The 23613-nt window shown below is 40.2% G+C and overlaps 2 protein-coding genes across 10 annotated transcripts in view; both read left to right on the plus strand.

Moving 5' to 3' along the window:
* Positions 1–7304, plus strand: part of LOC117448342 (ankyrin repeat and SOCS box protein 15-like) — a 24822-nt gene extending 17518 nt beyond the window's left edge. For all 3 annotated transcript variants that reach the window (XM_034085604.2, XM_071203345.1, XM_034085605.2), the window contains 5 exons: positions 825–1070; positions 2765–2936; positions 3408–3933; positions 4692–4845; positions 6054–7304. In XM_034085604.2, the coding sequence (XP_033941495.1) occupies positions 825–1070; positions 2765–2936; positions 3408–3933; positions 4692–4845; positions 6054–6229 (1274 nt within the window). In that variant the 3' untranslated portion in view covers positions 6230–7304. The remainder of the gene's footprint in view (positions 1–824; positions 1071–2764; positions 2937–3407; positions 3934–4691; positions 4846–6053) is intronic.
* The window catches only part of LOC117448346 (ankyrin repeat and SOCS box protein 15-like), a 20823-nt gene continuing 4510 nt past the window's right edge, over positions 7301–23613 (plus strand). The window contains exons 1-8 of one of the 7 annotated variants that reach the window (XM_034085616.2): positions 7301–9611; positions 10608–10700; positions 10796–10833; positions 17215–17346; positions 18004–18162; positions 21733–21978; positions 22647–22818; positions 23001–23544. In XM_034085616.2, the coding sequence (XP_033941507.1) occupies positions 10612–10700; positions 10796–10833; positions 17215–17346; positions 18004–18162; positions 21733–21978; positions 22647–22818; positions 23001–23544 (1380 nt within the window). In that variant the 5' untranslated portion in view covers positions 7301–9611; positions 10608–10611. The other 6 variants (XM_034085618.2, XM_034085617.2, XM_034085622.2 and 3 more) reach the window with 6 other exon arrangements.

The following is a 23613-nucleotide window of genomic DNA, read 5'->3' on the forward strand; positions in this document are numbered from 1 at the left end:
GGTTGGTTGGTTGATTGGTTGGTTGGTTGGTTGATTGGTTGATTGGTTGATTGGTTGATTGGTTGGTTGGTTGACTGGTTGACTGGTTGATTGGTTGATTGGTTGACTGGTTGATTGGTTGATTGGTTGATTGGTTGGTTGGTTGACTGGTTGACTGGTTGATTGGTTGATTGGTTGATTGGTTGACTGGTTGAATGGTTGATTGGTTGATTGGTTGATTGGTTGCTTGGTTGAATGGTTGGTCGGTTGACTGGTTGACTGGTTGACTGGTTGACTGGTTGATTGGTTGATTGAAAACATAGGATAAATATGTGAAAATAACAAAAAGTAGTCCTCTGGGGTTTGTTGGTTGCTAAGTCGAGGGACAATTGGGGACCTATGTTATTGGAAAACGTCTTGTGGTGTTAATTCAAAAAGTTGTCCTGAGGGTAGTGCCAGAGTACCGGCTATGTTGATGTAAAGAAGGTGCCAGAAAACATTGGAAAAAGAGTTCAAAGAGGCTAAAAAGCGCCGAACGATGGAAGTTGGCGATTATTCTCGGCATGTCCCTCAACTTTTGCACTACACATTATCAGGTTCATTGTTACAATTAAAACAATGTTATAAGTAATCCCAGTCTTGCTAAACCTTAAAAACACATTTCTATATTTAGTTGAGTGTATTTGTGTATAGCGTCGTGGACAGTCCCCATTGACAGCTTGAGCCAACATTGCTCATTTCCAGCTGTTGTCCCCAGCCAGATGATAATAGACACCTTTTTAAAATCACAATCCATCAACAGCATTAGTTAAAAGTTATTTGGAAAAATGTTCCTTCCTTCCCAGCGGTGAAGGCCGCCTCTCTGGAGATCACGCAGCTGCTGGTGGCTCACGACACCTGGGTGGAGCAGGTGTGCAGGAAGCAATGGACGGCCATGCACGAGGCGGCCAAGGTGGGAAACGTGGACATCCTGATGCTGCTGCTGAGGAACGGAGGCCAGGTCAACCAGAAGGACGTGTCGGGGGGGACGCCGCTCGCCGTGGCTGCAGAGCATTCACACTACCACATCATCGAGATTCTGCTGAACTGTGGTCAGTCTGAAGAGCTTAACGGCAGGTTTAGAGACCGTGGGAAGACGGTTCATTCAACACGGGTAGATATGGGAATATTGAAATGACAGACTGTCTTTTAGTACTTGCTAGCATTAGCCAAAACCTTTGATCAGGACTCCAAAGTTGTTAAATACTGATGATTGGGAAGTTCTCACGGTTTCCTATACCCACGCACTAATGCATCTTTAGTATGTGGTTAAGAAGCACCAGGCTTTAGGATAACGATGTAACAATGTAAACGTGTTAATGTCGCTAATGTACGCCAAAAGGAACGGATGTTAATAAAGGAGGGGTGCCAGAAAATGTCAAAGTTGACTTACAGTATCTAATGGAATTAATACCAGTTTCTTAACAAACACCAATGCTACTCAAAGTTATTTATTTTTTCCGCTGAAAACACAATCTTTAACTGAATTAATCCAGTACTACAGTTGCTTTATCCTAACATTGTTGAGCAAGTAAACCTACATTCGTTATGCCCAGAGATGGGGTCGTTACAAAAAAAAAGTAATATATTACATATTACATATTACTTCGTTACTCTCTACATAAAGTAACTCGTTACTTTACTCGTTACTTAACTTTTGCAGGCAGATCACGCAGACTGCCAAAGTTTCAAATGTTCTCTTTAGTTCAGTTTCCATTGTCGCATAAGACTGATCCAGATCCTGAATGTTTTCCTATCTGACCGTGGCTGTCCTCTGTCTCCTGCTATCTGACCGTGGCTGTCCTCTGTCTCCTGCTATCTGACCGTGGCTGTCCTCTGTCTCCTGCTATCTGACCGTGGCTGTCCTCTGTCTCCTGCTATCTGACCGTGGCTGTCCTCTGTCTCCTGCTATCTGACCGTGGCTGTCCTCTGTCTCCTGCTATCTGACCGTGGCTGTCCTCTGTCTCCTGCTATCTGACCGTGGCTGTCCTCTGTCTCCTGCTATCTGACCGTGGCTGTCCTCTGTCTCCTGCTATCTGACCGTGGCTGTCCTCTGTCTCCTGCTATCTGACCGTGGCTGTCCTCTGTCTCCTGCTAACTGTATATTTTGCGCAGTCTATCTCTGCTCACGCTGTTGTGTCGGCGTGTTCTCCTGCGTGTTGGCCATGTGTTGCACTGGAGCCAGACTGGAGCACACCGCAAAGACTTCAGCCGAGCACGTACGAACTGCGCATGCGTGAGTGGCAATAACTCTCCTTACCAGCAGGCGGCGGTAGTGTGTATTCGTCATTCAAAACAGGCAACAACCGGAAAACAGAGCAGAAGAACAGACTGCGTGATATAAACAAACAACACATAGCGTGTGCGCTAGCTTCACCTTAGCATGTGTTCTTTGCAGGTGTTGGTTGAGGTTTGATTATGACTGATTTTAGAAAGTAACGAAGTAACGCGTGTCGGGGCAATGTTAGTAACTGTAGTGTGATTACTGAATTATAAAAGTAGCGCGTTACACTACTCCGTTACCGACAAAGTAATATTATTACAGTAACGCGTTACACCCAACTCTGGCGCCACCAAACTAACATTGTAGAAGGACCAAATGCACTGTAGTTTGAAGTGTCGGGCCACTGATTAATCTACTTGACGAGTTGGCAGTGAGAATGTTGTCGACAGCAATGATTACACTTGTACAAATTAACTTAACTTCCCCCCTACACATCTGAGGTCCAATCCCCTCTTGTTGCAGGTAGCAGCGTGAACGCTCGGGCCTGTAACGGTGAGAGTATCCTGCTGGACGCGTCCGGATCAGGAAACACCGCCTGCATTCAGCTGCTGCTCGACAACGGAGCCGACCCCAACCTGCCCAGCACCGCCGGACACCTGCCGCTCCACAAGGCCGCGTTCAACGGACACTTCGAGTGAGCTTCTTTGTAGGGGAAATATTTTCCTAGGCCCATAACTTTGACCCAGTTTATCAGTTTGTGCTGCCCTCGCTGAGCACAGTCCTGCAGCCTTGAACTGCTCTCTGTGTTTCGTCTCCCTGTTCCTGCCTGTTGGCGTCAGCTGATAGAGGTGTTGTGGTTTATCTTGTTATGCAGCATGTTGATTCTTCTCTCAGAACTAGCTAAACACATGGGTCTGGGGTAGAGATCTTCAGAAGTGGTTTGGCAGCAGCTGAGTCACCTCGTGGCTGCAGCACATGTCTCCGGCCGAAGCTCCAAATAAACCGTCAGTGTTTGCCATCAAAGTTCCTGCTCTCTCCGAGTCTCTCTGAGTCTCGTGTCCATTGCTTCAGAAGTTTCCATCACATTCTTCTGAAGCAGCTTAAAGTGGACGCCAGTGAGAGTTGATCACAGCAGAACATTTAACTGCTTGTGTTTTCCCCACAGTGCTCTGAAGATGCTGATTCCTCTGACCACCAAGAAGGCGATCAAAGCGGCGGGTCAGAGTCCGGTCCACTCGGCGTCAGAGGGAGGTCAGAGCCGCTGCCTGAAGCACCTGCTGGCCTGTGGCTTCGACGTGAACTACCGCATGAACGCCAGAAACTCAGAGAACTACAGCGACATGAGGAGGAGCGCCTTGTACTTCGCCGTCTCAAACGGGGACGCGGAGTGCTCTCAAATCCTGCTGGCGGCCGGAGCGAAGACGGACCTGGACCCTCTGTGCTGCCTCCTGGTGGCGGTCAGGTCGGGGCGCTACGACATCGTGAAGCTGCTGCTGGCGGCTAAAGCGGACGTGAACTGTTACTTCACGGTGCTGAACGACACGGTGTTTCCCACGGCGCTGCAGTACTGCCTGAAGGACGAGGTGATGATGAGGCTGCTGCTCAACAACGGATACAAGGTGGAGCGCTGCTTTCACTGCCACCATGATGACGATGTCCGTGAAGCCAATGAAGGGCAGGGGAAGATTCCGGTAAGTGACATCAGCTAGGTTCGAAAATTAACCAACGTAGCTTATTTTACTTACGTCATTTGGTTAGCCTTCTTTTCAGATACGTAACTTAAAGTACGCAACAAGGGAACTGTTTTAACCCAAATGACAATATTTAATGAATAATGAAAACGTTGCCAATAATCCAAGAGAAAATGTTGCTCTAAACCAGGGTTTCTCAAACTTTTTCATACCAAGGACCACCTAACTCCACAAATATAAAAAAAACACATCGTTTTTCTAGAACAGATTACAAATCGCCTGAAAATGGTACAAACAAGTGGCAACATGTGTGATGAAGGTGTTGCACTGGGCTATATCATGCAATTGAAAGTGAAACTTAATCTCGCTCCATTGCGGAGATATTCCCGCGAGAGTGCGGAAAACTTACATTTATTTATTTATTTCAAATGTGAAATGTTACCAATATACTCACGGACCACTAGGGGGCGCTCACGGACCACCAGTGGTCCGCGGACCACACTTTGAGAAGCACTGCTCTAAACATAATTGATAATGCAGTTTTATTGTATGGAAACGTAACTTCTGGGAGGGGAAGATTCCGGTAAGTGACATCAGCTAGGTTAGAAAATCAACCTACGTAGTTTATTTTACTTAGGTCATTTGGTTAGCCTTCTTTTCAGATACGTAACTTAATTAGAAAAAGGGGGGGGAAACTGGAAAGTGTTTACTTCTATAGAAGACATTGTTGACTTTGTGATTGTCCGTCCTCTCTGCAGTTCTGTGAGTTCATGAGCCTCTGCTGCGTCATGCATCTGTCCGGCACGGTGGTCCGGACTCTGCTCGACTACGCCGACCACGTCCAGATCTGCTCCAAACTCAGGCTGCTCCTGAAGAAACAGAGAGAGTGGCCCGACATCTGCGACATCCTCAGTGAGTTCGTTCCAGATTATTATCAGGCTGGAGTAGGGGTGGGCGATATTGAAAAATATATTATCACGATATTTTTCAAGCAGTATCACGATAGACGATATATATCACAATATGTTTTCATGTCGGTTATTATGGTTATTTTTCAAGTTACTTAACAGTACAAGCACCTACAAGGTAACAGAAACTAACCCAAAAAGGAGTAACAGACCAAAATAGCATTTCAAGCTGGTTTTATTTCTGAAATGAATCCCTGAATGAACAATTCAACATTTTGATATGGCTTCAAGGCTCTCAGTATAAAAATGAACTTTGTGAGGTAGCACTAGCAGTGAACATCAATAAACATGAAAAGGAGGGTAAAACATAACTAAGTAAAACATAAAACATCAATGAGGAAAAGTCAGTGCCAAACAATTCAAATGTAAACTTTAGACTTGAAGTGCAATAAAATACTTTAGCATAACTGAAGGGAAAAGTTTATTGTTTTTATATTTTTTTTTTTCAATTTTTTTTTTTTTCATTTTTTTTTTTTTTTATCACGATAGATACGATATCTCTGAAAAAGCATATCGTGGAGACCTAATATCGTCACGACGATATATATCGTCATATCGCCCACCCCTAGGCTGGAGGCAAGGTGCAAAACCTTACCTGAGATAAAGACTGTCATCAATAACAAGAAATATCACTTTAAACGAGGCCCTTTAATTGTTTTGGGGGGTTTCCTCTCCTCTGATGTGTTCTATAGGTTTTAGTGCATGTAAATGGTCTGCAAAGGCTAAAATCCCCGTGTTTCCCGGGATTTTCTCTCCCACATATCCCCCCCCCCCTCCCCCTGCCTGAAACGCCTCCATTGGACTCCTTTGTTTACTTATAGTAACATCATCATGTAACTCTTTCGCTTCTATTACTCCAACTCATCGTACGCGACAGGCAAGGGGCGGGACATCTCTAAGTGGTTGACCAATCACAACAGTGCCAGCCAGCTAACCAATCAGAGAAGACGAGGCTCTGGTTTCAGACAGAGGGTGAAAAGAGAAAAATGAAGAGCTTTCTGAACATTAAAGCATGGAGACATCCAGAAGAGACATTGAATACTAATGTGAACCTGAAAATGAACTGATTATGGCCCCGTTATGTGTGGTATATTCTGTGTGTTATGGAAGAATGAACTAATAAAGTAAAACCCATTATTTTTTTACCTCCAGACAGCCCTCGCTCCCTGCGGCACCTCTGCAGACTGGAGATCCGGAGGCGTCTGACCCTGAAGAGACTCAACAAACCTGAAGTCATGGACTCGCACATGTTCCCCCCCAGACTGAAACACTTCATACTGTACCAGGAGCTCGACCTCTACAGCCAGGACCTCGAACGCATCATATGAACACAATATGGATTTCCTCTGCTAGATTCCTGCATATTTTAAAAGGACGTTTCTGTTTTTTAAGCTTTGTTATTTCTGGTTTTTATAAGCACCATTTTGTCAACAACTTTATTTTTTTGCTCTATCAAGGAAGTGAGTTAAAAAATACTGGTTTGATTTTCATGTACATTTATAGAAGGGTGTAGCATGGGACAAAGAAGAACCCATAACATTTTGGAGTGGATTCAAATCACATGATTTTTGAGGTGAAAAGCTGTAGTAAGGCTAGTATAAAGGAACTACAGCACGGTCACATGACTTCACGTCACCACCGCTAAGCTAAAGGCCGCTAATGTTGGGCTATATAGGAACTACAGCACGGTCACATGACTTCACATCACCACCGCTAAGCTAAAGGCGGCTAATGTTGGGCTACATAGGAACTACAGCACGGTAGTGTTGCACGGTGTACCGATACTTGAAAGGTACCGCGATACCCTTTCGTTAAAAACGGTACGATTCCTCCGTTTCATTAGTATCGGTACTTTAAGAATGACGGGGAAAAGTACTCCCGTGAAAAAGCGCCGTTTTAATAAGAGCCGTGTGTGTTCAGCGCTCTGCTTCCACTCCCTGCACTGCAGCCGTGCCTGCAGTCCCGCTCCTCTCAAGCACGCTCTAAGTCCCTCCCCTCTCTCGTGCACGCGGCCACGCGCTAGCTGCCAGAGCATGTGAGAAAACGAGAAGCATGGCTGCAAGTGGGAGTGCAACTGCCGCTGCGCCTCGGCTTGTTGACAAAAAAGACGCCAGAAGTCTGTGAACGGGCGGTTCAGGTGTTCAGAGCAGAGCTCCCTGTCGGAGCGCAGAGCGTGATGTGCACTGAAAAGTGTTTCTGTCGCAATATTATCGTTGAGCAAACTTAACTAGCAAACTAGCATCACTATCTGCTAACGTTAGCTTTAGCCTTCGTTTTCTATTAGTTTTTTTCATAGGCTATAAACGGAGGTGGTATAAGTATATATCTTGTACTTGAGTAAAAGTAGAAGTACCCAGGTCTTGTACTTGAGTTAAAGTAGAAGTACCAGAATGTAGGAACAATCCTGCAATCAAAATGTTCCTCAAATAAAAGTACAAAAGTATTATCATCAAAATATAGTTAAAGTAGCGACAGTAAAAGTAGAAGTGCTCAGGTCTTGTACTAGAAGCACCAGAGTGTAGGAATACTCTGTTACAGTAAAAGTACTGCATTCAAAATGTTCCTCAAGTAAAAGTATTAAAGTAGCGACAGTAAAAGTAGTCATTGTGCAGATTGGTCCATTTCAGAATAATATATATGATGTGTTTTATAATGATTGATCATGAAAGTGTTCTCAAAGCTGGTAAAGGTGCAGCTAGTTTGAATCTTGTGGATTTACTCCAGGTGGAACTAAAGTCTGATTTAACACTTGATTATATTTCACATCATTCCTCCACATCTGTGAAGTAACTAAAGGGATTAATACATGTAGTGGAGTAAAAGTACACCATGTACCTCTGAACTGTAGTGGATTAGAAGTACAAAGTAGCAAAAGAAACATTGAAATACTTAAATAAAGTACAAGTATCTCAAAATTGTACCCAAGTAGTACTTGAGTTTATGAACTTAGTTACTTTACACCAGTGGCTATAAAGATAGAAAGACTCAGCCTTGCACAGAGGCATGAAAATACATTTTCAAAATGCTCAACAGTGCTGCCAAAATGTTAAACTCACTGCTACACAATTAAAATAAATGCTTTTATATATATTTATATTAGATGTGACTCTTTGGCGTTTCTGTTCTTAGTAACAATGCTGCTTTAGTTGTTCTGACTGCTAAAATCATCCGTTATTCCTAATTTTAAAGCCGATATTCCGTGTTTCCCTTTTTTTAAGAAAAGTATCGAAAAATAATCGGAATCGCAATTCTTGACTTGGTATCGGTATCGAAACCAAAATGTTGGTATCGTGACAACACTACAGCACGGTCACATGACTTCACGTCACCACCGCTAAGCTAAAGGCGGCTAATGTTGGGCTACATAGGAACTACAGCACGGTCACATGACTTCACGTCACCACCGCTAAGCTAAAGGCGGCTAATGTTGGGCTACATAGGAACTACAGCACGGTCACATGACTTCACGTCACCACCGCTAAGCTAAAGGCGGCTAATGTTGGGCTACATAGGAACTACAGCACGGTCACATGACTTCACGTCACCACCGCTAAGCTAAAGGCGGCTAATGTTGGGCTACATAGGAACTACAGCACGGTCACATGACTTCACGTCACCACCGCTAAGCTAAAGGCGGCTAATGTTGGGCTACATAGGAACTACAGCACGGTCACATGACTTCACGTCACCACCGCTAAGCTAAAGGCGGCTAATGTTGGGCTACATAGGAACTACAGCACGGTCACATGACTTCACGTCACCACCACTAAGCTAAAGGAGGTTAATGTTGGGCTACATAGGAACTACAGCACGGTCACATGACTTAACGTCACCACCGCTAAGCTAAAGGCGACTAATGTTGGGCTACATAGGAACTACAGCACGGTCACATGACTTCACGTCACCACCACTAAGCTAAAGGCGGCTAATGTTGGGCTACATAGGAACTACAGCACGGTCACATGACTTCACGTCACCACCGCTAAGCTAAAGGTGGCTAATGTTGGGCAATAAAGGAACTACAGCACGGTCACATGACTTCACGTCACCACCGCTAAGCTAAAGGTGGCTAATGTTGGGCTATAAAGGAACTACAGCACGGTCACATGACTTCACGTCAACATTTTAATATTGGTGTTTCAGAAAACTGCTCTTTTGCTGCTACATTGTGATTAAAATGATAAAATATACAAGATCTTATGTGTTGAGGCCAGGAAAACCTTTATTTCCCCCTCTTTTGGCAGTATGTTTTGGAGCTTAAATAATTGGTAGTAAATAGACATGAAAAAAAGTGCAAAAAAAGTACTTTAAAATGCTAATCAAAGAGGTCGAATGACAGCCGCAGCTGGAGATCAGGGTAAAAGTAATTTCCCTCTTGAAGCCTCTTCAATACTTCAGCAGGTTGTCATCGACTTGTTTTTTAACGGTGTTTTGAGCACACGGCGGATCATAATAACACAATAAATATTCATACAGCAGACCACTTCATTATTGTGTATCATTAGCTGTGGGAAATGTGCAGAGCGACATTACACTCCATTAGGTGCTGCTGAGCGGCCTGCATGTTAAATACCCTGGAACAGGTGACACCTATAAATAGTGTTGTGGAGTGTGCGTGTGTGTGTGTGTGTGTGTGAGGACTTCGGCCATGACAGAAACACTGTGCTGCTGCTGCTGCTTCGTCCTTTGACTCGAACACTGACGTTACAGGTGTGTTTTGCAAGCTTTCTTCTACAGAATGATGTTAAATTAAAAACATTGTGTACGTACTGTGGTTTGTTGAGCAACACTTATTATATCTGATTAGGTTGAACACACCTCACTGAGACGTGAGAGCTGCGGCCTGGATCCAAACTAAAAGCGAGTGCAGTCAGATCAGCATTCAACACAGCAACATTACATATAAGACTAAACACATTTTGTGGAATCACAATATTTTCAATCAAATGCCTCGATATCGATGTTGTAGACTCGACTTTTGGCGCTTCATAAAATACTTAAACAAAGGCATTTTTGATAAATAATCAGGAATGGAAATATTATCAGAAAGTTGGAGAAGACGACGAATACAAACGTGAACATTACATGACTTTAATGAAGCTTTTAAGACGAGGGAAATACAACACTTATGCCATATTGCAATATTATGAATCCCAAATACAAGACGATATCTGGTCTGTAGGCAAAGCAAGTATTTATAAAAGCACATTTCAACACAAGTTTGGCAAACAAAGTATTTCATGACTTTATACCCACTGGAGATGATCAGATGTCCACATGTGGTCCAAATAGTCTTCCGTACCCTACCCACAACATGTGTAGTTTATCCATTGGCAGGAATCAGTGTATCTGCTTGTACTGTTCAAAATCATGTGAAGTGTGTGTGTGTGTGTGTGTGTGTGTGTGTGTGGTCTAGCATTACTATACTTGTGGGGACCTAAATCTGTTTACATAGTCACGTGTGGGGACTCGCCTCCCTTATGGGGACAAAATGGAGGTCCCCATAAGGGGGATCATTAATTTTAGGGTGAAGACTTGGTCAGGGTTAAGGTTAGGATAAGACTCCAAGAAATGCATGTAAGTCAATGTAATGTCCCCTGAAATGATGTATACATGGTGTGTGTGTGTGTGTGTGTGTGTGTGTGTGTGTGTGTGTGTGTGTGTGTGTGTGTGTGTGTGTGTGTGTGTGTGTGTGTGTGTGGTCAGTAGGATGGATGCAGCTGAGGACCTTGATGAAGACGATCTTATGCACTACGGTGTTCAGATGAGCATCCAGGAGTCAGTTCAGAGACCAGAGAGGTGCAGCAACGTGAAACACTTCACTAGGAATATCAAATTCAACGTGTTTTAATTTTTCTAAATATTTAAAGCCGTCTTTCTGTTTTAACATCTAGAAGTGAGGCGATGAAGCTCGTGTGGGCCATCAAACAAGGTACAGAGTCAACCCTGGCTGTGGGTAGCAATCAAAGCTTGTGTTCAAAACTAGAGATGATGACGTCTTGAGTCCTTGGTCAAATAGACTGGATGTGAGTTGACCCAGAAAATATACAAATACAAAAAAAAAGTTTAATATTATGCTTTCTCAGAATCTGTAAAGCGTAATATCGTATGACAAAGAATCAGAAACAGGTTTATTACAACGTTTGTTTTCCATGAAAGGAATTAGTATGATTTAGCTGGGTCTTCCTTGGGTCATTGCATTGCAAAGTTAACACAATTAAAAAACTAAAATGTGGATTTCAACATTTAACGGGTTCCTCGCTGAACAACTCCACAACGTTTCATAACAATTGGCCCAGTAGTTTTCCAGTAATGATAAAGACAAACACAGAAACAATAACTACTGATCAGAGAAGGCAGAAGAAAGTACAGGTATTTGAGTTCAACATGTGAGAAGTAGAAAGTACAGGTATTTGAGTTCAACATGTAAGAAGTAGAAAGTACAGGTATTTGAGTTCAACATGTAAGAAGTAGAAAGTACAGGTATTTGAGTTCAACATGTAAGAAGTAGAAAGTACAGGTATTTGGGTTCAACATGTAAGAAGTAGAAAGTACAGGTATTTGAGTTCAACATGTAAGAAGTAGAAAGTACAGGTATTTGGGTTCAACATGTAAGAAGTAGAAAGTACAGGTATTAGTGTTCAACATGTAAGAAGTAGAAAGTACAGGTATTTGAGTTCAACATGTAAGAAGTAGAAAGTACAGGTATTTGAGTTCAACATGTAAGAAGTAGAAAGTACAGGTATTTGGGTTCAACATGAGAGAAGTAGAAAGTACAGGTATTTGAGTTCAACATGTGAGAAGTAGAAAGTACAGGTATTTGAGTTCAACATGTAAGAAGTAGAAAGTACTGGTATTTGTGTTCAACATGTAAGAAGTAGAAAGTACAGGTATTTGGGTTCAACATGTAAGAAGTAGAAAGTACAGGTATTTGAGTTCAACATGTAAGAAGTAGAAAGTACAGGTATTTGAGTTCAACATGTGAGAAGTAGAAAGTACAGGTATTAGTGTTCAACATGAGAGAAGTAGAAAGTACAGGTATTTGGGTTCAACATGTAAGAAGTAGAAAGTACAGGTATTTGAGTTCAACATGTAAGAAGTAGAAAGTACAGGTATTAGTGTTCAACATGTAAGAAGTAGAAAGTACAGGTATTTGAGTTCAACATGTAAGAAGTAGAAAGTACAGGTATTTGAGTTCAACATGTAAGAAGTAGAAAGTACAGGTATTAGTGTTCAACATGTAAGAAGTAGAAAGTACAGGTATTTGAGTTCAACATGTGAGAAGTAGAAAGTACAGGTATTTGAGTTCAACATGTAAGAAGTAGAAAGTACAGGTATTAGTGTTCAACATGTAAGAAGTAGAAAGTACAGGTATTTGAGTTCAACATGTGAGAAGTAGAAAGTACAGGTATTTGAGTTCAACATGTGAGAAGTAGAAAGTACAGGTATTTGAGTTCAACATGTGAGAAGTAGAAAGTACAGGTATTTGAGTTCAACATGTAAGAAGTAGAAAGTACAGGTATTTGAGTTCAACATGTAAGAAGTAGAAAGTACAGGTATTTGAGTTCAACATGTGAGAAGTAGAAAGTACAGGTATTTGAGTTCAACATGTAAGAAGTAGAAAGTACAGGTATTTGAGTTCAACATGTAAGAAGTAGAAAGTACAGGTATTTGGGTTCAACATGTAAGAAGTAGAAAGTACAGGTATTTGAGTTCAACATGTGAGAAGTAGAAAGTACAGGTATTTGAGTTCAACATGTAAGAAGTAGAAAGTACAGGTATTTGGGTTCAACATGTAAGAAGTAGAAAGTACAGGTATTTGAGTTCAACATGTAAGAAGTAGAAAGTACAGGTATTTGAGTTCAACATGTGAGAAGTAGAAAGTACAGGTATTAGTGTTCAACATGAGAGAAGTAGAAAGTACAGGTATTTGGGTTCAACATGTAAGAAGTAGAAAGTACAGGTATTTGAGTTCAACATGTAAGAAGTAGAAAGTACAGGTATTTGAGTTCAACATGTAAGAAGTAGAAAGTACAGGTATTAGTGTTCAACATGTAAGAAGTAGAAAGTACAGGTATTTGAGTTCAACATGTAAGAAGTAGAAAGTACAGGTATTTGAGTTCAACATGTAAGAAGTAGAAAGTACAGGTATTAGTGTTCAACATGTAAGAAGTAGAAAGTACAGGTATTTGAGTTCAACATGTGAGAAGTAGAAAGTACAGGTATTTGAGTTCAACATGAGAGAAGTAGAAAGTACAGGTATTTGAGTTCAACATGTGAGAAGTAGAAAGTACAGGTATTTGAGTTCAACATGTGAGAAGTAGAAAGTACAGGTATTTGAGTTCAACATGTAAGAAGTAGAAAGTACAGGTATTTGAGTTCAACATGTAAGAAGTAGAAAGTACAGGTATTTGGGTTCAACATGAGAGAAGTAGAAAGTACAGGTATTTGAGTTCAACATGTAAGATGTAGAAAGTACAGGTATTTGTGTTCAACATGTAAGAAGTAGAAAGTACAGGTATTTGAGTTCAACATGTGAGAAGTAGAAAGTACAGGTATTTGAGTTCAACATGTAAGAAGTAGAAAGTACAGGTATTAGTGTTCAACATGTAAGAAGTAGAAAGTACAGGTATTTGAGTTCAACATGTGAGAAGTAGAAAGTACAGGTATTTGAGTTCAACATGTAAGAAGTAGAAAGTACAGGTATTAGTGTTCAACATGTAAGAAGTAGAAAGTACAGGTATTTGAGTTCAACATGTGAGAAGTAGAAAGTACAGGTATTTGAGTTCAACATGAGAGAAGTAGAAAGTACAGGTATTTGAGTTCAACATGTGAGAAGTAGAAAGTACAGGTATTTGAGTTCAACATGTGAGAAGTAGAAAGTACAGGTATTTGAGTTCAACATGTAAGAAGTAGAAAGTACAGGTATTTGAGTTCAACATGTAAGAAGTAGAAAGTACAGGTATTTGGGTTCAACATGTAAGAAGTAGAAAGTACAGGTATTTGAGTTCAACATGTGAGAAGTAGAAAGTACAGGTATTTGAGTTCAACATGTAAGAAGTAGAAAGTACAGGTATTTGAGTTCAACATGTGAGAAGTAGAACGTACAGGTATTTGAGTTCAACATGTGAGAAGTAGAAAGTACAGGTATTTGTGTTCAACATGTGAGAAGTAGAAAGTACAGGTATTTGGGTTCAACATGTAAGAAGTAGAAAGTACAGGTATTTGAGTTCAACATGTAAGAAGTAGAAAGTACAGGTATTTGAGTTCAACATGTAAGAAGTAGAAAGTACAGGTATTTGAGTTCAACATGTGAGAAGTAGAAAGTACAGGTATTTGAGTTCAACATGTAAGAAGTAGAAAGTACAGGTATTTGAGTTCAACATGTAAGAAGTAGAAAGTACAGGTATTTGGGTTCAACATGTAAGAAGTAGAAAGTACAGGTATTTGAGTTCAACATGTGAGAAGTAGAAAGTACAGGTATTTGAGTTCAACATGTAAGAAGTAGAAAGTACAGGTATTTGTGTTCAACATGTAAGAAGTAGAAAGTACAGGTATTTGGGTTCAACATGTAAGAAGTAGAAAGTACAGGTATTTGAGTTCAACATGTAAGAAGTAGAAAGTACAGGTATTTGAGTTCAACATGTGAGAAGTAGAAAGTACAGGTATTAGTGTTCAACATGAGAGAAGTAGAAAGTACAGGTATTTGGGTTCAACATGTAAGAAGTAGAAAGTACAGGTATTTGAGTTCAACATGTAAGAAGTAGAAAGTACAGGTATTTGAGTTCAACATGTAAGAAGTAGAAAGTACAGGTATTAGTGTTCAACATGTAAGAAGTAGAAAGTACAGGTATTTGAGTTCAACATGTAAGAAGTAGAAAGTACAGGTATTTGAGTTCAACATGTAAGAAGTAGAAAGTACAGGTATTAGTGTTCAACATGTAAGAAGTAGAAAGTACAGGTATTTGAGTTCAACATGTGAGAAGTAGAAAGTACAGGTATTTGAGTTCAACATGAGAGAAGTAGAAAGTACAGGTATTTGAGTTCAACATGAGAGAAGTAGAAAGTACAGGTATTTGAGTTCAACATGAGAGAAGTAGAAAGTACAGGTATTTGAGTTCAACATGTGAGAAGTAGAAAGTACAGGTATTTGAGTTCAACATGAGAGAAGTAGAAAGTACAGGTATTTGAGTTCAACATGAGAGAAGTAGAAAGTACAGGTATTTGAGTTCAACATGAGAGGAGTAGAAAGTACAGGTATTTGAGTTCAACATGAGAGAAGTAGAAAGTACAGGTATTTGAGTTCAACATGAGAGGAGTAGAAAGTACAGGTATTTGAGTTCAACATGAGAGGAGTAGAAAGTACAGGTATTTGAGTTCAACATGTGAGAAGTAGAAAGTACAGGTATTTGAGTTCAACATGAGAGAAGTAGAAAGTACAGGTATTTGAGTTCAACATGTGAGAAGTAGAAAGTACAGGTATTTGAGTTCAACATGTGAGAAGTAGAAAGTACAGGTATTTGAGTTCAACATGTAAGAAGTAGAAAGTACAGGTATTTGAGTTCAACATGTAAGAAGTAGAAAGTACAGGTATTTGGGTTCAACATGTAAGAAGTAGAAAGTACAGGTATTTGAGTTCAACATGTGAGAAGTAGAACGTACAGGTATTTGAGTTCAACATGTGAGAAGTAGAAAGTACAGGTATTTGTGTTCAACATGTAAGAAGTAGAAAGTACAGGTATTTGGGTTCAACATGTAAGAAGTAGAAAGTACAGGTATTTGAGTTCAACATGTAAGAAGTAGAAAGTACAGGTATTTGAGTTCAACATGTAAGAAGTAGAAAGTACAGGTATTTGAGTTCAACATGTGAGAAGTAGAAAGTACAGGTATTTGAGTTCAACATGTAAGAAGTAGAAAGTACAGGTATTTGAGTTCAACATGTAAGAAGTAGAAAGTACAGGTATTTGGGTTCAACATGTAAGAAGTAGAAAGTACAGGTATTAGTGTTCAACATGTAAGAAGTAGAAAGTACAGGTATTTGAGTTCAACATGTAAGAAGTAGAAAGTACAGGTATTTGAGTTCAACATGTAAGAAATAGAAAGTACAGGTATTTGAGTTCAACATGTGAGAAGTAGAAAGTACAGGTATTTGAGTTCAACATGTAAGAAGTAGAAAGTACAGGTATTTGAGTTCAACATGTAAGAAGTAGAAAGTACAGGTATTTGAGTTCAACATGTAAGAAGTAGAAAGTACAGGTATTTGAGTTCAACATATAAGAAGTAGAAAGTACAGGTATTTGAGTTCAACATGTGAGAAGTAGAAAGTACAGGTATTTGTGTTCAACATGTAAGAAGTAGAAAGTACAGGTATTTGGGTTCAACATGTAAGAAGTAGAAAGTACAGGTATTTGAGTTCAACATGTAAGAAGTAGAAAGTACAGGTATTTGAGTTCAACATGTAAGAAGTAGAAAGTACAGGTATTTGAGTTCAACATGTGAGAAGTAGAAAGTACAGGTATTTGAGTTCAACATGTGAGAAGTAGAAAGTACAGGTATTTGTGTTCAACATGTAAGAAGTAGAAAGTACAGGTATTTGAGTTCAACATGTAAGAAGTAGAAAGTACAGGTATTTGAGTTCAACATGTGAGAAGTAGAAAGTACAGGTATTTGAGTTCTACATGTAAGAAGTAGAAAGTACAGGTATTTGGGTTCAACATGTGAGAAGTAGAAAGTACAGGTATTTGTGTTCAACATGTAAGAAGTAGAAAGTACAGGTATTTGGGTTCAACATGTAAGAAGTAGAAAGTACAGGTATTTGAGTTCAACATGTAAGAAGTAGAAAGTACAGGTATTTGAGTTCAACATGTAAGAAGTAGAAAGTACAGGTATTTGAGTTCAACATGTGAGAAGTAGAAAGTACAGGTATTTGAGTTCAACATGTGAGAAGTAGAAAGTACAGGTATTTGTGTTCAACATGTAAGAAGTAGAAAGTACAGGTATTTGAGTTCAACATGTAAGAAGTAGAAAGTACAGGTATTTGAGTTCAACATGTGAGAAGTAGAAAGTACAGGTATTTGAGTTCAACATGTAAGAAGTAGAAAGTACAGGTATTTGAGTTCAACATGTAGGAAGTCAAAGTAAAAAGACGTAAGGAAAATAAGTAGTGGAGTACTGACACCAGAAACATGTACTTAAGTACAGTAACGAAGTATTTGTACTCCTCTACTTCCCACCTCTGCTGTGCGATAGAGATCAAATAAAGTAACATATTAATATATTCTCCTTGAATAAAAGTACGGACATGTCTCTGCAGGTGACATGTTGGCTCTGCGGCAGCTCTGTGATTTCCCAGCATCCTTCAGTCAGGCGGATGAGCGCGGCTGGTTTCCTCTGCACTGGGCGGTGGTGCAACCTCTGGTTCTGGTCCTGGAGACGGTGCTGTACGGTGGGTAAGAGGTCCACAGTTTTACTACAATTTATTTCACAGTTTAGAGAATGGACTAGAAAAAAACAAACCGATGGTTATGTATTATCTGAATTATTATTGCATTAAATGTTAAATCCAAACAAGAAATCATCAGTATACTGTACATGTAAAATATCTATTTCTTTTTATACTATTTAATAAATGAACTTTAACATTTATAATTTTGCATTCATTTTGTTCCATTGTCAGCGTCTGCATCGTCCGCATCAATGTTCAACTTCTACATGAGGCTTTAAAATAAGGTTTCACATTGATTAACTGTGACAAACTTTTTAACCATTTTGATGAGAGAAACTGAGAAAGATATTCACATTCGGACAGAAACAATTATTTGATATTAAAAATACCGCTGAGAGTCCGGTTTAAAAAAACGTATATGGTCAAGTTTCGTGGCCTCTTTGCAGGGAAAAAGGCATGGAGTACAAGTCTCCAGAAATGAAAAAGAGGACGGATAAATGATGAAAGGTCATACAAGGTTCAAGTCTGAGCTCCACGGTCAATGTTTGTGTCAAAGTGTGGCTGAACTTAGAGAACTGACATGCTGGAGTTGAAGAACAGGTTTTTTAAGGACTAAATAAAGTGTTATAATGACCAACTTTTTCTCGTGCTCTTCAGCGTCTTTCCGTCTGACTCTGGAGGAAAAGACTTCGGAGGGCGAGACCTTCCTGACTTTAGCGGTTGGAAATGATTTGTTGGAAAACGTGAAGCTGTTGTTGGAGAACGGCGCTTCTCCTCACACGACCAACAGCAAGAACGAAACCCCGCTGCTTTTAGGTCAGAACACTTCCTCACGTTTGGTCTAGTCTACGTATTGAGCTATGTTTCAAACTGATCGTCAGCAGAGAGGGCAGAAGTACACACATCCTTTCCTCAAGTAGAAGTACACATACTCGTGTTTAAAAATACTCTGGTAAAAGTAGCAGTACTGACTAAACTTCTGTACTCAAGTCAAAGTAAAGAGGCTTTGAAGTGTACTTCAGTAAAAAGTACCAATAGCTAGCAGCTGCTTTAAAGAGTACCCGACCTCCCTTTATATCAATAGAACAATAATGTCATTGTTAGCTAATGAATGTTTCCATGGTGACCAACGGCAACATGACAACGTTTCCATTGGTCCCTCTTCTTTAGAGAAGACCAGGAAGTGATGGATACACGGATCGTGTTCCAACCAATAGGCACGCAGTGACTCTACAGAATAATGACCACGCACCAAACACACATTCAGACTAAAGGAACCAGCTGTTTGGGAAATGAGAGAAGTAGAAAGTACAGGTATTTGAGTTCAACGTGTAAGAAGTAGAAAGTACAGGTATTTGAGTTCAACATGTGAGAAGTAGAAAGTACAGGTATTTGAGTTCAACATGTGAGAAGTAGAAAGTACAGGTATTTGAGTTCTACATGTAAGAAGTAGAAAGTACAGGTATTTGAGTTCAACATGTGAGAAGTAGAAAGTACAGGTATTTGAGTTCAACATGTGAGAAGTAGAAAGTACAGGTATTTGAGTTCAACATGTAAGAAGTAGAAAGTACAGGTATTTGAGTTCAACATGTAAGAAGTAGAAAGTACAGGTATTTGAGTTCAACATGTGAGAAGTAGAAAGTACAGGTATTTGAGTTCAACATGTGAGAAGTAGAAAGTACAGGTATTTGAGTTCTACATGTAAGAAGTAGAAAGTACAGGTATTTGAGTTCAACATGTAAGAAGTAGAAAGTACAGGTATTTGAGTTCAACATGAGAGAAGTAGAAAGTACAGGTATTTGAGTTCAACATGTAAGAAGTAGAAAGTACAGGTATTTGGGTTCAACATGTAAGAAGTAGAAAGTACAGGTATTTGAGTTCAACATGTAAGAAGTAGAAAGTACAGGTATTTGGGTTCAACGTGTGAGAAGTAGAAAGTACAGGTATTTGTGTTCAACATGTAAGAAGTAGAAAGTACAGGTATTTGAGTTCAACATGTAAGAAGTAGAAAGTACAGGTATTTGAGTTCAACATGTAAGAAGTAGAAAGTACAGGTATTTGAGTTCAACATGTAAGAAGTAGAAAGTACAGGTATTTGAGTTCAACATGTAAGAAGTAGAAAGTACAGGTATTTGGGTTCAACATGTAAGAAGTAGAAAGTACAGGTATTTGGGTTCAACATGTAAGAAGTAGAAAGTACAGGTATTTTAGTTCAACATGTAAGAAGTAGAAAGTACAGGTATTTTAGTTCAACATGTAAGAAGTAGAAAGTACAGGTATTTGGGTTCAACATGTAAGAAATAGAAAGTACAGGTATTTGAGTTCAACATGTAAGAAGTAGAAAGTACAGGTATTTGAGTTCAACATGTAAGAAGTAGAAAGTACAGGTATTTGAGTTTAACATGTAAGAAGTAGAAAGTACAGGTATTTGAGTTCAACATGTAAGAAGTAGAAAGTACTGGTATTTGAGTTCAACATGTAAGAAGTAGAAAGTACAGGTATTTGAGTTCAACATGTAAGAAGTAGAAAGTACAGGTATTTGGGTTCAACATGTAAGAAGTAGAAAGTACTGGTATTTGAGTTCAACATGTAAGAAGTAGAAAGTACAGGTATTTGAGTTCAACATGTAAGAAGTAGAAAGTACAGGTATTTGGGTTCAACATGTAAGAAGTAGAAAGTACAGGTATTTGGGTTCAACATGTGAGAAGTAGAAAGTACAGGTATTTGTGTTCAACATGTAAGAAGTAGAAAGTACAGGTATTTGAGTTCAACATGTAAGAAGTAGAAAGTACAGGTATTTGAGTTCAACATGTAAGAAGTAGAAAGTACAGGTATTTGAGTTCAACATGTAAGAAGTAGAAAGTACTGGTATTTGAGTTCAACATGTAAGAAGTAGAAAGTACAGGTATTTGAGTTCAACATGTAAGAAGTAGAAAGTACAGGTATTTGAGTTCAACATGTAAGAAGTAGAAAGTACAGGTATTTGAGTTCAACATGTAAGAAGTAGAAAGTACAGGTATTTGGGTTCAACATGTAAGAAGTAGAAAGTACAGGTATTTTAGTTCAACATGTAAGAAGTAGAAAGTACAGGTATTTTAGTTCAACATGTAAGAAGTAGAAAGTACAGGTATTTGGGTTCAACATGTAAGAAATAGAAAGTACAGGTATTTGAGTTCAACATGTAAGAAGTAGAAAGTACAGGTATTTGAGTTCAACATGTAAGAAGTAGAAAGTACAGGTATTTGAGTTTAACATGTAAGAAGTAGAAAGTACAGGTATTTGAGTTCAACATGTAAGAAGTAGAAAGTACTGGTATTTGAGTTCAACATGTAAGAAGTAGAAAGTACAGGTATTTGAGTTCAACATGTAAGAAGTAGAAAGTACAGGTATTTGGGTTCAACATGTAAGAAGTAGAAAGTACAGGTATTTGGGTTCAACATGTAAGAAGTAGAAAGTACAGGTATTTGAGTTCAACATGTAAGAAGTAGAAAGTACAGGTATTTGGGTTCAACATGTAAGAAGTAGAAAGTACTGGTATTTGAGTTCAACATGTAAGAAGTAGAAAGTACAGGTATTTGAGTTCAACATGTAAGAAGTAGAAAGTACTGGTATTTGAGTTCAACATGTAAGAAGTAGAAAGTACAGGTATTTGAGTTCAACATGTAAGAAGTAGAAAGTACAGGTATTTGGGTTCAACATGTAAGAAGTAGAAAGTACTGGTATTTGAGTTCAACATGTAAGAAGTAGAAAGTACAGGTATTTGAGTTCAACATGTAAGAAGTAGAAAGTACAGGTATTTGAGTTCAACATGTAAGAAGTAGAAAGTACAGGTATTTGAGTTAACATGTAAGAAGTAGAAAGTACAGGTATTTGAGTTCAACATGTAAGAAGTAGAAAGTACAGGTATTTGGGTTCAACATGTAAGAAGTAGAAAGTACAGGTATTTGGGTTCAACATGTGAGAAGTAGAAAGTACAGGTATTTGTGTTCAACATGTAAGAAGTAGAAAGTACAGGTATTTGAGTTCAACATGTAAGAAGTAGAAAGTACAGGTATTTGGGTTCAACATGTAAGAAGTAGAAAGTACAGGTATTTGGGTTCAACATGTGAGAAGTAGAAAGTACAGGTATTTGAGTTCAACATGTAAGAAGTAGAAAGTACAGGTATTTGTGTTCAACATGTAAGAAGTAGAAAGTACAGGTATTTGAGTTCAACATGTAAGAAGTAGAAAGTACAGGTATTTGAGTTCAACATGTAAGAAGTAAAATGTCGTCAGAAAAATAAGTAGTGGAGTTACTGGTACCAGAAAAACATACTGAAGTACAGTAACGAAGTATTTGTACTCTACTACCTCCCACCTCTGACCATCAGTTCCTCCTCCGTGCAGCAGTGAGAGCCGGATCCTCTCAGATGGTCTCCAGTCTGATGGCTGCAGGAGCTCAGGTGGAGCAGGTGTGTCTGAAGAAGTGGACGGCCATGCACGAGGCCTCCAGAGCCGGCTGTGTTGCTGTCATGGAGCTCCTGCTGCAGAGGGGGGGAAAGGTTTCAGAGACGGACCAGTACGGAGTCACTCCTCTGGGCATCGCTGCGGAGTACAGCCACTCTGGAGTCCTGGAGCTCCTCATCAAACACGGTGAACACATAGTGCTGGACTGAGTCGACACCATCTTCGTGTGTGAAACTCCTGATGGAGACATTAATAAAGCCTTTTGTTTGAGTGTCTAATCAACGACGACCTAAGGCGGAGGCCAGACGGATTCATTTCACAAATGCAGGACTTTTACCCAGAAAACCCAGTTTTTAATAAAAAGTTAACATTGACTTGTTCTAATTTCAATTAACCTACGTAACTAACTTCACCTGCAACACATACAGTATATACATAAGAGGCTTCTCAATACTCAAATTTCCCCTCCTCGACTCCTCGGTTCCCCTCCTCGGTCCTCCGCTCGCATCTCCTGTGGGCGGGACTAAGTCTCGAGGAGGGGAGTCGAGGAGGGGAAATTTAAGAATTGAGAAGCCTCTATATACTTTATCTATATATCTATATATCTTACTTCTTAGCATACTTAATTAAGATATGTAACTTAAGGTACGTAACAAGGTACTTATTTGAACCCCATAACGCGATTGTTTTACTTTCTTTACTGTTTTAAAAATAACGTAAAGTAATCAAGAATGAATATCTCGCTCGAGACGTCATTGAGGTGTTGTTGTATGGGACCGTAACTTCTGGGAGAAAAGGTACCTTGGCTGATGGTGTCGTGATGGTTGATTGAACACTGTTTCCACATTGAAAAGGCGCTGATGTGAACGCCCAGGCGCCAAATGGCGACAGTGTTCTGTACGACGCTGCCGGTTCAGGAGACCCGGACTGTCTCAACATCCTGCTGCAGAACGGAGCCAATCCCAACGTCCACAACCTGAGCTCCCAGCTGCCCGTGCACCACGCTGCGTACGAGGGACACCACCTGTGAGTGCGTTGAGGAAGTTGATTGTTCTTTAAGTTCAACTAGCAGAATCTAAAATAGTTGGAATCGTAAATTGACAGACAGGTCCATTGCTTTGCCTCAAAACACGAACTGCTCAGCCTTCATGTAGAATATTTCCTGATTCATAAGTTCTTTAAGAATTTCTACTTTCTTTCTTCATCAGAGCTTTAAGGATTTTGATCCCGATCACCACCAGACGGGCTCTGCGTGTCTCCGGCCTCAGCCCCGTCCACTCTGCCGCTGACGGAGGAAACACCCGCTGCCTGGAGCTGCTACTGCAGAAAGGCTTCGACGTCAACGCTCAGCTAGCCCCGCACATCTCCGACAACTACGGAGACATGAGGAAAAGCCCGCTGTACTTCGCCGTCTCCAACGGGGACGCCACCTGTACTGAGATGCTGCTCAAAGCAGGGGCCAATCCCAACCTGGACCCTCTGTGCTGCCTCCTGGTGGCGGTCCGGTCGGGGCGCTACGACATCGTGAAGCTGCTGCTGGCGGCTAAAGCGGATGTGAACTGTTACTTCACGGTGCTGAACGACACGGTGTTTCCCACGGCGCTGCAGCACTGCCTGAAGGACGAGGTGATGATGAGGCTGCTGCTCAACAACGGGTATAATGCAGAGAAGTGTTTCTGCTGCCACCATGAGGACGACTGGGAGGAGCGGAGCGAGGCTGGGTGCTCACCGGACCAGGAGGAGAAAGTCCCCGTGAGTTGATCTACACGTGGAAGTAACATTTTGGACAAAGTGTTACCTATCAATACATGTGTGTGAAAA

The sequence above is a fragment of the Pseudochaenichthys georgianus genome, chromosome 6, assembly GCF_902827115.2.
Source record: "Pseudochaenichthys georgianus chromosome 6, fPseGeo1.2, whole genome shotgun sequence".
Taxonomy (NCBI): domain Eukaryota; kingdom Metazoa; phylum Chordata; class Actinopteri; order Perciformes; family Channichthyidae; genus Pseudochaenichthys; species Pseudochaenichthys georgianus.